Source organism: Diceros bicornis, chromosome 21 (assembly GCF_020826845.1).
Source record: "Diceros bicornis minor isolate mBicDic1 chromosome 21, mDicBic1.mat.cur, whole genome shotgun sequence".
Classification (NCBI taxonomy): domain Eukaryota; kingdom Metazoa; phylum Chordata; class Mammalia; order Perissodactyla; family Rhinocerotidae; genus Diceros; species Diceros bicornis.
Window position 1 is genome coordinate 16657039 of NC_080760.1, and position 16471 is coordinate 16673509.

Genomic DNA, 16471 nt, shown 5'->3' on the forward strand with positions numbered 1-16471 from the left:
TTAATTTCAAGTGTGTGTGTGTGTGTGTATTATAGAAAAGAAATGCATGTTTAACATAGAAAAGAAATGCATGTTTAATATGGAAAACTGCAAAAAGAGAAGGAAAAACTCACTGTCATCATACCACCCAGTGACAACCACTGTTTTTTATATTTCTTTATGGTTTTTGTTTTTCCTATGTATAATTTTTTTTTCCGTAATCCAAATCAGATAAGCATTTTCATCTTCCACCTCCCACTTAATATTATAACATAAACATTTTCCTTACTTTTTGTAAATATTTTTATTTAATGGCCCTATTATATATTATGTAAGCATACCATAAATTACTTAACTATTCCCATTTTATCAGAGAAATATTTTTCTTTTTTTTTAACCATTGTAAATAACATTACATTGAATATATTTGGTTTTGGGTTATTTCTTTAGGATAGATTCTTGGGAGTGATATTATTGGGTTAAAGGGAATATGAATGTGTACAATGCTTTATGACATATTGTCAAAGTGTTTTCTAAGAGAGTTATTCTAATTTATACTGTCAGCATCAGTGTGAGTGCCATGTATCTTATACTTACCAAGGCTGGATAGCCTTATTTTTAAAAATCTTTTCTAATTTTATAAACAAGAAATACATAAATTGTTTGGTTAACTTTTAAAAATCACTAATGACATTGAATATTTATCCAATTTCTTGATCATTTCCATTTCTTTTATGAATTGTCTGTTTTCTTTGCCCATTTGTCTAATGGCCTCTTACTGTTTTTTTTTTTTTTTAAGTTGTAATTCTTTGTGCATTAAACATGCAAGTTTTTCGGTTGTGCTTGTTGCTGATATTTCTTGTTAGTTTCTTTCTTTTAGTTTGGAGGAGGAATAGACGCTACAGAGTTTTTAGTGTTTAAGTAGAAAAAACTGTTTCTTCCTATGTTATTTGCTTTTCCCATCTCTTTTACGCTTAGAAAGACTCATGTTGACTAATGTCCCCAAGAAGAAAACTCTAGATCATTTACTAATATCTTAAGCTTGTTCTCCCTTCCTCCCTCTGCAATGTCCAAAAATTGTGTGGAAATATCAAAATTTATTTGGAAGAAGAGACAATCCCTAAATTCCCAGCCTCACTTTCAGCAGTAAAGAAAGCATAAATTTCTGTGCTGTAAAGCATCGTTTCACATTTAGTAAAAGAAATGGTCAAGTTTTATTGAGTAATGTTAAGAACTGTGACCTTTTGAGATATTTGCAGTTTACTTATAAAAGCAATGTAGCATTTTCATAATTAGGACATAAATTAGATGGTACTTGCTTAATATTGCTACAGGTAAAATTAAGCAGCAGATTAGAGTTCCTGTCTACCTGGATTAGGACCTTTATTGAGATTGAAAGGAAACTATATTAAATTAGGTTTGCAGTGAGTTGCTGAGAAGAGACAGGTGTGATTGGTCTCGTGGATGTATATGTTCCTTAACATACTTGTATATAAGTAAGAAATCTCTTGAAAATATTAAGAAGATAACACAATATAGTGTAATGAACATGGACTAGTTCAGACAGACCTATTTGGTATGAATCCCTATTCTTACACATACTAGCTTTTATGGAAATTAGGCTAGTTATTTAACCTGTATGAACCTCATATTTAAGTAGTTGTGATGATTGGCTAAAATGATTGTCAAGTACCAAGTTCAGTGCCTGACCCAAAGCCATAGCTTAATTATGATAAATAATAAAATAGCTGCTCCAATGGGAAGAGTTAGGCTTTGAAAAGCAGCTCAAGTTCCAGTCATGGCTCAGCTGTTTACTGGCTGGCAGCAAGTCACTTAACTACTCTGAAACTTTGCCTAGCAGGGTTGCCCTAAAGATTGGAAGTGGTTGGTTGTCAAGAGACCAGCACATGATAGACATTCAATAAATAGTAGCTATTGCTGTATTAAGTGGTTCTGATTTCTAAAGTTATCTTTAAATATTGTTATCATAGTTTTAAATCTGTACATATCTTTCAAGTTTCATTGCAAATTGAAGGTTCCAAGTGACGTTCTTTATTTTAACAGCTGCTTGGTCTAGTGTGGATAGGGGAATGAATACCTCTGAACAGAATTCTGCTTCTTTTGCATCTCTCACACTTAACTCTGCTGTTTCTGGTATGTGAAAACAGTCTTTCATTTAGTTAACAAAAAAATTTGTTTAATTTTAGCACTTGCTATTTGAAAAAATAATCAGCGTCAAGTACTGCTATTGACATAAGTAATAGCTATATAATATAAAGTGTCAGAGGCCTTAATAAAAAGGGGAGAAAGCAAGACCTAAATTCTTATCTGCAAGTGGCTTAGTTCCTTTCTGTAGTGGAAGGATAGGAAGATTCTGTGGCCTAACATAACTGCAAGTATGTTGGCACACAGACAATTGCAAATGGAAGGCCTTCCTTTCAGGGTCATGATACTTTTCTATTACTGGTGTACTCCTACCACGCTTCTACTTGGAAATTGACATTTTATTTCTATTTACTCTTATTCATCACGAGTTTATAGCGAAGCCTTTCAGGTTATGTGGACTCTCAGATAATAACTCTACTTTAAAGTAGAGTATCCATTGGTAGGAAAATATATTATTACTAAAAAACAACTATCAATTCAGCGTTACTTAAATGGATATGCCTTTTATTAATCATATAGAAGCTATACGTACGTAACAAATATTACATAAATGTGGGAGATGTTTCATTTGTAATGCTTGGTTCACGTGGAATTCGTGGACCCAGTGTTCTAATTATGTAGTTTCACGGTGTTTGAAGTCACTAGTCTAGAACAGGGGTCAGCAGACTTTTTCTGTAAAGGGCCCAATAGTAATTATTTTAGGCTTTAGGGGGTATACTGTCTCTGTTGCAAATACTTAATTCTGCCATTGTAGCAGGAAAGCAGCTTGAGACAATACATAAACAGATGTGTCTGCTTCTGAAATATTATTCTTTTAATTTTTTTTTAAGCCATTTAAAAATGTAAAAACTATTCTTGGCTCATGGGCCGTACAAAAAAGGGATGGCTGGTTTTGGCCTATAGTTTGTAGTTTGCCAACTCCTGGTCTCATAGACTACATTTCAGTTCCAGAGGTACAAGTTAATGCTTCCTTCATGTGGTGGCTTTGTACAACACAGATGCTGTACTCTTCACATAGTCAGAGAAAGCAGCATGGGCTGCTAAAGAAATAGCAACTGTGTTACTGTACTGTTCCTGAGCAGCTAATGTGCTAATTATATATATATATGTATGTGTGTGTGTATGAATTTTATAGGGTTACTCTATTTGTTAAAATTTATATAAAAATATAATTATTTTGAGTATGTATCAAACAGTTATATTAGTGGAATGCTAGTAAGATCATCTATAACCAAGTGAAAATTTCTAAGTTAGTAAGTAAGGACTTTGATGAGAGGAAGTGATTGTATGTAAGTCGTTTAATCATGTCTCTATATCAGTGGCTCTGAATCCAAAGTAAATATCAGAGTCACCTAAGGACTCTGATACATATGGGAATTCTGTTTCAGAAAGTCTAGGGTATATATATCCCTGATGGAGAACCACCGTTTTACATTTACATTCTAATATTTATGGCTCTAGAGCGAGGGTTTTTGACCTGGCGTCCAGGAACTTTGTGTGCCCCTAAAATATATACAAAATTTTGTGTAAGTTCTGGCCAGTAGTCCACCACAGCTTTCATCAGATTCCTAAAGGACTGTGTGACCCGCACTCTCACCCCACCTATTCTCCACCAGCTCCCAAGAAAACAAAAACAGAAAAACCTTAGAAGATAATATTCTCTTCTCTTTTTTTTTTTTTTTTAATTTATATTTATTTTTTGTGTGTGTGAGGAAGATCAGCCCTGAGCTAACATCCATGCTAATCCTCCTGTTTTTGCTGAGGGAGACCGGCCCTGAGCTAACGTCTATTGCCAATCCTCTTTTTTTTTTCCCCCAAAGCCCCAGTAGATAGTTGTATGTCATAGTTGCACATCCTTCTAGTTGCTGTATGTGGGACGTGGCCTCAGCATGGCCGGAGAAGTGGTGCATCAGTGCGCACCCGGGATCCGAACCCGGGCTGCCAGTAGCAGAGCACGTGCACTTAACAGCTAAGCCATGGGGCCGGCCCTGTTCTCTTCTCTTTAAATGTACCTGAACTTAACTTGGTCTCTTAACCACCAGCACAACTCTCTTATCTCTTTGGCTTCTCTCTGCCTTACCTCTCTAGATAATCATCCGTGTGTTTCTTTAACTTTTCCTTAGGCAGAAGGTTCTAGCAAACTCAGACATTTTTTAGTTCTCTCTTTCAGGGTTCTGAGGGTATAAGCATACCCTGAAACATCCAAGATTTCTTTTGTGTTTTATTATTTTCCATTAAGAAGAAAAATAAAACAACTTTTTTTGACTTCTTGAAATTTTTAGGTAACCAGTTTGAGGTGTATATTGTAAAAGACAAAATCTAATGGATTGGTATAGGGGAAAAAAATATATTTCTGATAAGTGAGTTAGATGAAGTGATTATCAAGCTTAATCTAAAAGTACCCTCAATTCTGCTTTTCCTTCATCTTAACTCTTTTTCTAATGTCTCAATTTTTCCTTTTAGGAGAAATTAAAAATAATTAAGTCTCCATGTGCAAAGTAGAGAAGTATTGTTATGAAACATCATTAGAAAATTCCATTTTTAATTTTATTGCATTCGTTTTCATTTAAGGGTCTACTGCTGAGCCAGTTTCTCAGTCTACCACTTCTGATTATCAGTGGGATCTTAGCCGTAATCAGCCCTATATCGATGATGAATGGTCTGGGTTAAGTATGTCCTTTTAAAAATTATCAGTTTTTTTTGTTATTGTTTTTTGTTTGTTGTTTTTCTTCAGAATTTTCTTTCTAGCACCCTGAATTCATGCTTTATGTTTTAATTTTAATTCTAATTTCTCACCTTTTAGGTCATAGTAAAATAATTTAATACCAGATGTACTACATGTAAACTTATTACTGAATACCTGTAGAATTAAAACTAAATTCACGTTTCATGATTGAGGCAATATTTAAACGTGAAGTTTTCTTATAATTGCTCCATAGTTTTTCTAGTTTATAAAATTTTGTTTTAAATGAATGTTCTGTTTCTCTTCCTAGTTTTAGTATAATAGAGCAAATAGAATATACAGAAATGACTTTGTGAGGTATGCAAGTTTTTGTAGTGGAAGAAAACCATTTTTTTAGCCTAATTTCCAGTAGAAGCATTGGAAAGTTAGAGGCAGGAGTTATAAAAAAGGGGAAGGGAAAAAGGATATAGTTTTTATGTTCAGAAAGCTCATACCATCTTCATTTAAAAAAAAAAAAAATCTGAGATTTTTTTTCCCACAACCTCAAACCTTAGAATTTACTCCGTTCTCAGAATTTTCACAGCATGTCTTTTTCTACTATTTATTTAGCACTTATATGTTACCTTGTGCAATTTTCCACCGTTTTAGTCTTTGTAAAAAAAATATTTTTAAGAATATATTTTGTTTCTTCAAGTAGAGTTGAAACCCTCTGAAAATAGGAACTTGCACTCTTTTTTATCCTCAGTGCCTAGTGCAGCACTTTACACACAGCTGTTCAGTAGTAATGGTGCTAAAGCAAACACCTGACTATGTGCCGAGCACTGGTCTGAGTCTTGTACATATTATTAACTTATTTAATGCTTATAACAATTCTGCAAGGTAGGTATTATTTTTTTCTACACTTTCCAGATGAGGAAACTGAGGCAAAGAAAAGCTATCTAAATTTCCTCAGGCCAGACAGCTAGTTAAGTGGAAGAGGTGATATCAAACTTGGGTAGTCTGGCTCCAGAGTTCATGCTCTTAGCCACTACATGGTACAGCCTTGGTGATTATTGTAATCACGAAGGTAAGCTTGCAACACGATACAAAGATTACTCTATAGACTAATTAGTCTCTATATAGATTAGTTAAAACACAATTCTTTCAGATTAAGAGAGATGAGATTGGAAAGGTAGATTAGGAAGGGCCATATTGTGAAAAGCCTTGAATCGCTAGCTAAAGATTAGGGAGGTGGGGATTGGAGTACTGGTTTAGAAGGTAGATGCTAGTTCTAGTCCTGACTTTAAAACATAGTACCTCATGTGGCTTGGACTTTATCACTTATCTTGGAATCTAGATTAATTGAGCTGTGAAATGGAGCAAATAATTTGTCTTATCTACTTCATAGATTGTTAGGAAATTTTAATGAGGAAATGAATGATCATGCAAGTTCTTTGTAAATTGTAAAGTGTCTTATAAATCCAAGATATTATAAGGATGTGAAAGCACTATTTTTGGAAAAAATAGTCTACCTGTACTTTGGGAAGAATGATCAGCGATGTGCAGAATACAATTGAAGAGTGATTACAGGAAAAATAGAGGTGATTGTAAGAAAATATCAGTGAGATATCTTGGGCAGCTGTGGGTTGAAGCTGAGGAAACTGAGCAAACGGGTCTCTAGGCTTCCCTGTTTGGGTAGAATAGCTCCACTTTAATCTATCTCAGAATTCTTGTAATGTGAAAAACGTGATTGGCTGCTAAAATAAAAGACCAAAAAAAAACATGTATCCACAGGATTCTGTACTTAAAGTAATAAGTTATCAGGAACACCATCTTTCTCAAATTTGTTATGCTATATTGGCAGTCTTTTAAGTCCAAAGCTTCTCTTTAACCTCATCTTCTCTATGAATTTTATTTTTTGTGTTATCTTTAATGTGGCTAATTTTGGTACTTAGTGAATTTAATTATTCTTTCTAAATTTATAGAATGTATGATTTAGTATTTGAGACTGCTAATCCACAAAGTATATATATATATATACACACACACACTAGCTTTATAATGTGTGTGTGTGTGTGTATATATATATATATAAAATATACTATATATATTATACTAGCTCTACAGTTTTAAACAGTGTGATATCATTAATATATTGACCCTCTGGTTTGAGGCATAGACATGATTATCTGACAGAAAAGCACTGAATCTGCCCAAGCACTTGAATATAAGGTTAAGATGCCAAAGTATAGAAGATAGCACTTTTTAAAGGCAGATGTTAAATCTGTCAATTATCTTGACCATAAAGGAACATCATCATAACCCCTGTGAAAATTCAGATTTGGAATAGAACTTAGTTTTTGTTGGCATTTGTTGGCACACCAGAGTGAATGAATTAGCTGGAGCATAGTGAATTGGTTAAGAGCGTGAGCTTTGAGGACAGACTACCTGGGTTTGAATCTTACCTTCCTTGCCTTTGCCCTTAGGCAAGTACATGATGATTCCCTGCCTCCGTTTAATCATCTGTAAAAGTAATAGTTCTTCCTCTACAGAGTTGTTGAGAGGATTAAATGATATGCTACATATAAAGCATTTAGAACACTGCCTAATAACATAGTAAATATTCAGTAAGTGGTGTGGTACTGTTGTTGATATTCTTCTAGGGGCAAAATTAGTCTACTCAGTGGGGTTAATTAGTATTGTCTGTTTAAAACTGGAGAATGTCTTTCTAACATAATTGTTTTGTTTTATTAAAGTTAATGTTGACTTAAGTTCTGACAAGAAACAGCTGACAGCCGTTTTATGCCTGAGATAAAATAGAGACTAGCTATGAGACACTTAAACCTAAAACATTATTCCACAAGCAAATTAAATGGAGAGACAAATTACTTACCATTTTGAAAAGATAGCTAATATGGCTTTTTGAAAAGACATTGGCAAGCTAATGGAAGAATTTTGAAAAATTAGAAATTACTCTGTTTATAAATAGAACTATACTATTAATGAAACTATCCTACATAGTTTCTATGAAACTGTAAGAAGTTTTTTAGTACATTAGGCCCATGAATCTTAAGAATTATGCATTGAGACGTATCCTAATGACAGTTTTTAGGTTTAGGAGAGTGATCTGTTGTTTTAAAGTAGTTTTATTTGATCCCAGTTAATTAAAAAATTTTTTTAAAAACCTGAAATCAGTAAATGTTGAAAAATCACCATAAAGCTTTATAAAGCCAGTAGAGATTTACGCTTCTGTTAATGTTCTTATAGAAGTTAAACCATAGACCACAGTAATTCCCCAAACTTTATGGCCATTTAAGCCTTTAAAAAAATAATTTTAGAGGCCGGCCCGGTGGCACAGCAGTTAAATGCACACACTCCGCTTAGGCAGCCCAAAGGTTCGCAGGTTCCGATCCCGGGCATGCACCAATGCACCGCTTGTCAAGCCGTGCTGTGGCGGCGTCCCATGTAAAGTGGAGGAAGATGGGCATGGATGTTAGCCCAGGGCCAATCTTCCTCAGCAAAAAAGAGGAGGATTGGCATTGGATGTTAGCTCAGGGCTGATCTTCCTCACAAAAAATAAATAATTTTACTAAGTTTTTTATCCCTCACCCCCCTTCCTACCATATTTACTAAAAAAATAGTTTATATGTTAGTATATTGCCCATTCACTTGCCTAAACTTTTTTTCTTAATAGAAGAAAGTTTCTTTTTTGGCAAGAGGCCTTAGAGACCTGGCTTATGGACACATTTTTCCAAATCTGGGTTTCTTAGATCTGTGAGATTTAAGCAAAACCAGTGACAGCTTTGGCATTAAAATCTCCTAACAGTATGGTTGATGAATGCTTGGTGTAAGAAGAACAGTTGGTTCCAGACATCTACTAGATCCCCTTATACTTGTAAAAATGATTTCTACACTAAGACATACCACGTGTATCTTATTGAGAGATTTATGAAGATTACGAGAAATAAATTCTTAATTGTATATGCCTGATAGCTTAGAAACTGGCTTTCTATTGTTAATGTCATCAGTGATACATAAAAAAAGTAGCTACCATTTATTGAGCACTTATGCATTGCTGTGAACTGCTTTACGTGTTTCTCATATAGCCCTCTCAGAAATCCTACAAAGTTGGTATATAGCCCATTAAGGTTAAAAAATTTGACCAAAATCACGTAGTTATTAAGTGGTAGAGCAATATTCAAATGTTGATGTATTTAACTCTAAATTCCATGCTCTTAACCTCTATGTTAATACTATGTAATACTGGCTCTAAATATCTGCTCATGGTAGTAAATTTAGAAATATAGGAGGGGACTTTCTTTTTTGTAAGACATTTCACACTTGTAATTACTTGTTCCGTGTTTTTCCTGCACTAGACTATAAATTCTGGCTTATGTTTTCAGTCTCTCCCCATCCTCTACTGGTTTAGCCCCTCTTCTCCCTTTCTCCACCCCTAGTGACAGAAGCTATCACTCTTTACTTAATTGTCTGTTGTGCTTACCTATCTCCATCCCTAAATTGACAGACTATATGAGCTCCATGTGGGGAGGGATTATACTCCTTTTTGTATCTCTGGTACCTACTAGCTCAAGTTCTGGTACATAGTAAGTGCTTAATAAGATGAAATTCCTGTAATTCCACTACTAAGATATATCTGTTATTAATGTATTATTTTCTTCTATCTCTTTCTCATATAAATTTGGGATCATACTGTATAGCCAATTTTGTCTATGATTTTTTTTTTCTGTGAGCATTTTCCCAAATTATTATATATTCTTCCAAAACATAGGTTTTAAAGCCTGCATGAGGATGTAACGTAATACCTCCCCTTTAAACAAAAATAAAAGAATTCACATGGAAAAAGAAGAATAGCAAAGAAAATAAGAGTAATGCAGGCAGATTTGTCATTCTAGGTACTAAAATGTATTAGTTACATTATGTGTGGCACTATCCCGGGCATAGATCAATGTAATAGAATAGAAATTCCACAAACAGACTGACGTGTATATGAAGGAATTTAGTATTTGATAAAAGTAGCATTTGTCATTAGTGGGAAAAGGTTGGATTTTTCAATAAAGCAGTGTTAGAATGACTTGTTAACCTTTTAGAAATAAAGCCTAACCTCTGTCATCTTAAACCAGTGTAAATGAAACCTGGCTGTAAGTGTAGTCATGTGCCACATAACGACGTTTCCGTCAATGACGGACTGCATATACAATGGTGGTCCCATAAGATTAGTACCACATAGCCTAGGTGTGTAGTAGGTTATACCATCTGGGTTTGTTTGTGTAAGTACACTCTATGATGTTTGCACAATGACGAAGTCACCTAATGACACATTTTTCAGAATGTATCTTCGTCGTTAGGCAACACATGACTGTAGTCATTACAGAAGTATGTATGGAAGATTGTATGACGTCTGCAGAGAGGAGGGAAGAACTAACTTAGGGCTGCTTATTTAACTACGGTAAAGCCAAAGAATGATTTTCCCTTTTAGAATAAGCCAGTGATAGCTTCCCAAAGGAGGTAAAATTCAGTTCCTCCTAGAGTGAAAGAAAGGAATTTGGAAGTCTAGAATAAAAATTTATTCTTAAGAATAGGATGATAGAAGCCCTAAAAGTGACTCACATATTTTGGAATGATAAAAGTAGCATTGAATAATCTGAAAAATTTAAGATACAGGTTAAGTATTAAAAGAGGAAAAGAAGAGGTTACATATTCTGTCATGACTTGGTGAATTTGAAGAAGAACCTAATCTTGAAAAGCTCATAAGGAAGGGAGGAGGTATAGGTAAAATGACAGGTGGGGAGCATGATTTTGGCACTACTGTTAGAGATTGGCTAATTGTATACCCTGGAAAATATATCAATTACCAAAATGTTATAATAATTAGGGCAAAAAAATGATCAGATCCTACACCAAGTTAGGCATAAACAGGGAAAAGAGCAAATTTAGGAGACTGCTAATAAAGGAGGTAGGGAGAAGGGAATTATATGGTTAATTCATAAGTTTTCTGGAGTTTTTTAGAAATTCTATTTAATTAGCCACATGACGTGCCCAGTAGAAGTTGGGTAAAGGTTTTTACTATCATGTTATTGGTTTTTTCCTAGCTTAAAATGTGCTTGGAAGAAAGAAGAACAATAGTTTAAAATTACAGCTTAGTTCAAAATAAGGAATTTTAGTTTTTGCATTTTAGTTTTTTGGCAGAAATGATAGACACCTAATTTACACTGTTAAATTTTAGATGGTTTGTCTTCTGCTGATCCCAGCTCTGATTGGAATGCACCAGCAGAGGAGTGGGGGAATTGGGTAGATGAAGAAAGAGCTTCACTTCTGAAGTCCCAGGAACCAATTCCTGATGATCAAAAAGTGAGTAAAAGGATTGGTGGGTATGTTTATGTCTCTGTGCACTCAACTATATTAGAATTATTAAGGGTTACATTCTGTATTACAGATATATCCAGTGCTATAATTGCTTCAGAGAGGTATTCTGATCGTATTTACTTCAGTCATTATATGCTGCATACCTTCTCTGTATCACTGTTTCTTTTCATGAATTCTTGAGGATTCTACTATGTGGAAAGCACTATTATACACTGATAAGAAAACAACACAGTTTCTGTCCTTTTATCAGAATTATAATAACCTACCAACTCTTAGTGTATTTAGAGAAGAGTAGATTGGTTCCCAAAGAAAGATTTAAGGAAGGCTTGAGAGCAACAGACAAGATTGAGAACATCATGAAAAAGACACCAAGGCAGGAAAATAGGTAACACTTTTGGGGAAGAGGTAAATAGTACACTTGTGTGGAATCAGTTGATGATAGGATCAATTGTTTACAGGTCTATCTTCCTCTTCTAGGCTGTATTCCTTAAAGAAAGGGACCGCGAAGTTGTAACATGCTTGGCATTTAGTAAATGAATAAATAAATGAAAGGAATGATATATACCTTACCACATTTCTATGGAATTCTATAAGTAATGAGAACCGGTTGGCAGCTTTTAAACCAGGAGTAATCTCATCATCAATAGGGTTAAGGAAAATTAGGCTGGATATAGCAGAGAGAGAAGAAAACCAGTTTGGGAGGCTATTTTGTACTATTTGGGGTAAGTGTTAAAGAGGCCAGTACATGAATCAGCGTAGAAGATAATGAACTAAGTTGATAGCTTTGAAAAATAAATGGAAGTGGTATTTACAAGAGACGTAAAGCTACTGATCAAACTTTGCTTCTGGTTGTTTATAGGAATAAGGATGAAAAGTCAAAGAGGCTCTGAAAATAATAGGACCATTAGTATTCAACAAACATTAATTGAGCATCAACCATGGGTCAGGTATTGTGCTAGTAGAGAAACAAAGATAAATAAGACACAATTACTGCCTTCAAGGAGCCTGCAGTCTAGTGAGGGAGGAGAGGAAGGAGACTGGCGTATCAACAGATGAAAGTAGTGTTACAGTGTGTTGGGTATTGTGGAAGCACTCGGGAGTTTTAGCAAAGGCATGCTAGAGGTAAAAACAGAATGTAAAGCGAAGAGTGCTCAGAAATGAGGCTGGAGAGGGAGGCAGGGACCAGATTCTAAAAGGCCTTGAATGTCATGTTTAAAACCTTGGATTGGGCCGGCCCCGTGGCTCAGCGGTTAAGTGCGCCCGCTCCGCTACTGGCGGCCCAGGTTTGGATCCCGGGCGCGCACCGACGCACCCCTTCTCTGGCCATGCTGAAGCCACATCCCACATACAGCAACTAGAAGGATGTGCAGCTGTGACATACAACTGTCTCCTGGGGCTTTGGGGAAAAAAGAGGAGGAGGATTGGCAATGGATTTTAACTCAGAGCCGGTCTTCCTCAGCAAAAAGAGGAGAATTGGCACGGATGTTAGCTCAGGGCTGATCTTCCTCACCAAAAAAAAAATGTTATCAATATGAATAAAATCTAAAAACATACTGAATGATGAAGAGCAAGTTACAGGGGCCAGCCTGGTGGCGGAAGCAGTTAAGTGCATGCGCTCCGCTGCGGCGGCCCTGGGGTTCACCGATTCGGATCCCGGGTGCTCCCCGACACGCTGCTTGTCAAGCCGTGCTGTGGCAGTGTCCCATCTAGAGTAGAGGAAGATGGGCATGGATGTTAGCCCAGGGCCAGTCTTCCTCAGCAAAAGGAGGAGGATTGGCAGATGTTAGCTCAAGGCTGATCTTCCTCACAAAAAACAAAAAAGAGCAAGTTACAGAAAGATACACTATGATACCATTTATGTAAATTTTGTGTGTGTAGATATTCATAAATTTATAGAAAAATTGATTAGATAGACAAAAGAAGTTTATGATAATGGTTACTGCTAGAGAGGTAGTGTGGGAATGAGATTGGGAAGGAGTGTAAAGAAATTTTAATTTTTCAGTAATATCTTTTATGTTAAAAAATCTAAAATAAATTTGTCAAAATGTCAGTTCTTTTATATGAGTTAAAAGATGGTATGGAGTTTTTCCCATGAACAAAAACAGTGTTTTTTGTTTTGTTTTTTTGTGAGGAAGACCAGCGCTGAGCTAACATCCAATGCCAATCCTCCTCTTTTTTGCTGAGGAAGACTCGCCCTGGGCTAACATCCATGCCCATCTTCCTCTACTTATATGGGACGCTGCCATAGCATGGCTTAACAAGCGGTGCATCAGTGCGCGCCCAGGATCCGAACTGGCGGACCCCGGACCGCTGCAGCGGAGCGCGCGCACTTAACCATTTGCACCACCGGGCCCACCCGTGTTTTTTGTTTTGAACGGTGTTTTGCCATGAGAAACTACATTTCTCTTATGGTTGGATTATAATTGGCTGAGAACCAGACCAGAGTCCTTGTGACCTGAGTTTCCTTCATAGGATGCATCTTTTCATATGGTATTTTAATCATTACAAGCTTATGGTGAACACTTCTGTAGAAGTTTCTCCACAACTAGCAGCCAACTTGCACTGAAAATCTCTTAGCTAGGTTTGTGCAGGGTTTGGTTTGGTTTGGTTTGGTTTGGTTTGGTTTTTCTATCTGCTGGTAATTTCTGTAAACTGTTTGGTGGTTCATGAAACCTCCAAAATCATCCTAATGAGTATGGTGCTGAGCAGAGAAATAACAGTTATCCAGATCATCTCTTCCTATAAGGATAGTCTAGGAATCTTGGCTGTCACCTGTGCAGAATAGACAAAAAGCACTTTTCCATAGAAAATTCAACTATATGGTATGTGTGAAGAGATATCATCATGTATACTAATTTAACAATCCTAATTCACAATTTTTGTCATGTGAAATGACATTCCCCTTTCAATGACATTCCTACTGAAATTCAATTTTTTAATTAAGGCTTGTATTTTGAGATAATTCTAGAGTCACATGCACTTATAAGAAATAATACAGAGATGCCCTGTGTGTACCCTTTACCCAGTGTCCCCCAATGGTAACATTTTGGAAAACTATAGTACAATATCACAACCAAGATATTGACATTGATGCAATCAAGATACAGAACATTTCCATCACTGCAAGGATCCCTCATGTTGCCCTTTTTTATAGCCACACTTTCTTTCCTCCCTTCCCCACCTCCTTCATAACTTCTGGCAACCTGTCATCTGTTCTTCATCTCTATAATTTTGTCATTTCAAGTATGTTCTATGAATAGAATTATATAGTATGTAACCTTGTGGTCCTGTTTGTTTTCATTCAGCATAATTCTCTAGAGGTTCATCCAGATTGTTATGTGTATCAGTAGTTGGTTCTTTTTTACTTCTGAAGAGTAGTGCAGGGCCGGCCCGTGGCTTAGCAGTTAAGTGTGTGCACTCCGCTGCTGGCGGCCCAGGTTCGGATCCCGGGCGTGCACCGACGCACTGCTTCTCCGGCCATGCTGAGGCCGCGTACCACATGCAGCAACTAGAAGGATGTGTAGCTATGACATACAACTATCTACTGGGGCTTTGGGGGAAAATAACGTAAATAAAAATATAAAAAAAAAGAGTAGTGCATGGTCTGCATATACCTTAGTTTATTTCACCATTCTCTGGTTGAAGGATATCTGGGTTGTTTCCAATTTTGGACTGTTATGAGTAAAGCAACTATACACATTTGTATACACAAACTATAAGGTTTTTGTGTAAACATAAGTTTTCATTTCTCTGGGATAAATACCCAGGAGTATAATCCATGGGTTGTATGGTAGTTGCATATTTAATATTTTAAGAAACTCCAAACTAGTTTCCAGAGTGGCTGTATCACTTATATTCCCCCGGCAATGTATGAGTGATCTAATTTCTCTGTATCCTTGCCAGCATTTGCTGTTGTCACTATTTTTTATTTTGGCCATTCGGATAGGTGTGTAGTGGTAATTCACTGTGGTTTTTTTGTTTGGTTTTCTGGTGGGGTTTTTTTGGGTTTTTTTGTGAGGAAGATTAGCCCTGGGCTAACATCCATCGCCAATCCTTCTCTTTTTGCTGAGGAAGATTGGCCCTGGGCTAACATCCGTGCCCATCTTCCTCTACTTTATATGGGACGCCGCCACAGCATGGCTTGATGAGTGGTGAGTAGGTCTGCGGCCGGGATGCAAACCTGCGAACCCCATGAACTTAACCACTATGCCACCAGGCCGGCCCCTTCATTGTGGTTTTAATTTGCATTCCCCTCATGGCTAATGATGTTGAACATCTTTCCATGTGATTCTTTGCCATCTGTCTATCCTCTTTCGTGAAATGTCTATTCATATCTTTGCATATTTTCTAATTGGACTGTTTGTTTTTTTAACTGTTGAATTTTGAGTGTTCTTTATATAGTCTAGTTAGAAGTCCTTTGTTGGATATATGGTTTGCAAGTATTTTCTCCCACTCTGTGGCTTGTCATTCACTTATCAGGGTCAAATTCAATTTTAATGCAAATAGTTCTGCATTTAGACTCTGAAATGAGACAGAATTACCTTTCCAATGAGTTTTTAAAAACCAAGGTTTGTATAGCTCTCTAATTGATCTTGTAGTGAGTGATGAAAGTTGTAAGAAAAAGTGTTCTATCTTTAGACAACAGGAGAATGAAGTTCCATGTACCTTGTTATTTTTTAAGTATGTAATTTTAGATCAGTTTTGTTACTCGTTACTAATTCTGATTTAGAATTTGGGAGATGAAGATCGGACTTAATGAAATTATTTCATAATAATTTCCCAAATAATGAAAACTTAACCAGTTGGTTCACTTTAATAACTTTTGCTTTTACATCAGGTTTCAGATGACGATAAAGAAAAGGGAGAGGGAGCTCTTCCAACCGGGAAATCTAAAAAGAAAAAAAAGAAAAAGAAGAAGCAGGGTGAAGATAACTCTCCTGCACAGGTAGAAAATCAAAACAACAAACATCATTCACTAAGCACCTACTGCTGAATGTGAAAAGATAATATGCAAATACTAAGAATATGTAGAGATAAAAGACACGATATGAGACATCAAATTTACTTGAGAAGCATTTGAAAACTTAGAGAATGTTTTAAAAGATTTTATACATTGTACTCTAATAAAAACTTTATTGCTCTAAAAAAAATCATATCAAAAGTGCAAACCCAAAAGTAAATAAATAAAATTCTAAATTAGTCTGATGCATTTTGGTTTATATTATGGTGAAATGGAAAAGGAGGTACACTATGTCACATATACAGAAATTTCCTTCAAGT

The 16471-nt window shown here is 35.9% G+C and overlaps 1 protein-coding gene across 5 annotated transcripts in view; it reads left to right on the top strand.

The window, feature by feature from the left end:
- Nucleotides 1-16471, top strand: part of MTDH (metadherin) — a 61664-nt gene that overhangs the window by 34106 nt on the left and 11087 nt on the right. For 2 of the 5 annotated variants that reach the window (XM_058564675.1, XM_058564677.1), the window contains exons 7-10: nt 2044-2133; nt 4717-4815; nt 11052-11176; nt 16029-16136. In XM_058564675.1, coding sequence (XP_058420658.1) covers nt 2044-2133; nt 4717-4815; nt 11052-11176; nt 16029-16136 — 422 coding nt within the window. The remainder of the gene's footprint in view (nt 1-2043; nt 2134-4716; nt 4816-11051; nt 11177-16028; nt 16137-16471) is intronic. The other 3 variants (XM_058564679.1, XM_058564676.1, XM_058564678.1) reach the window with 2 other exon arrangements.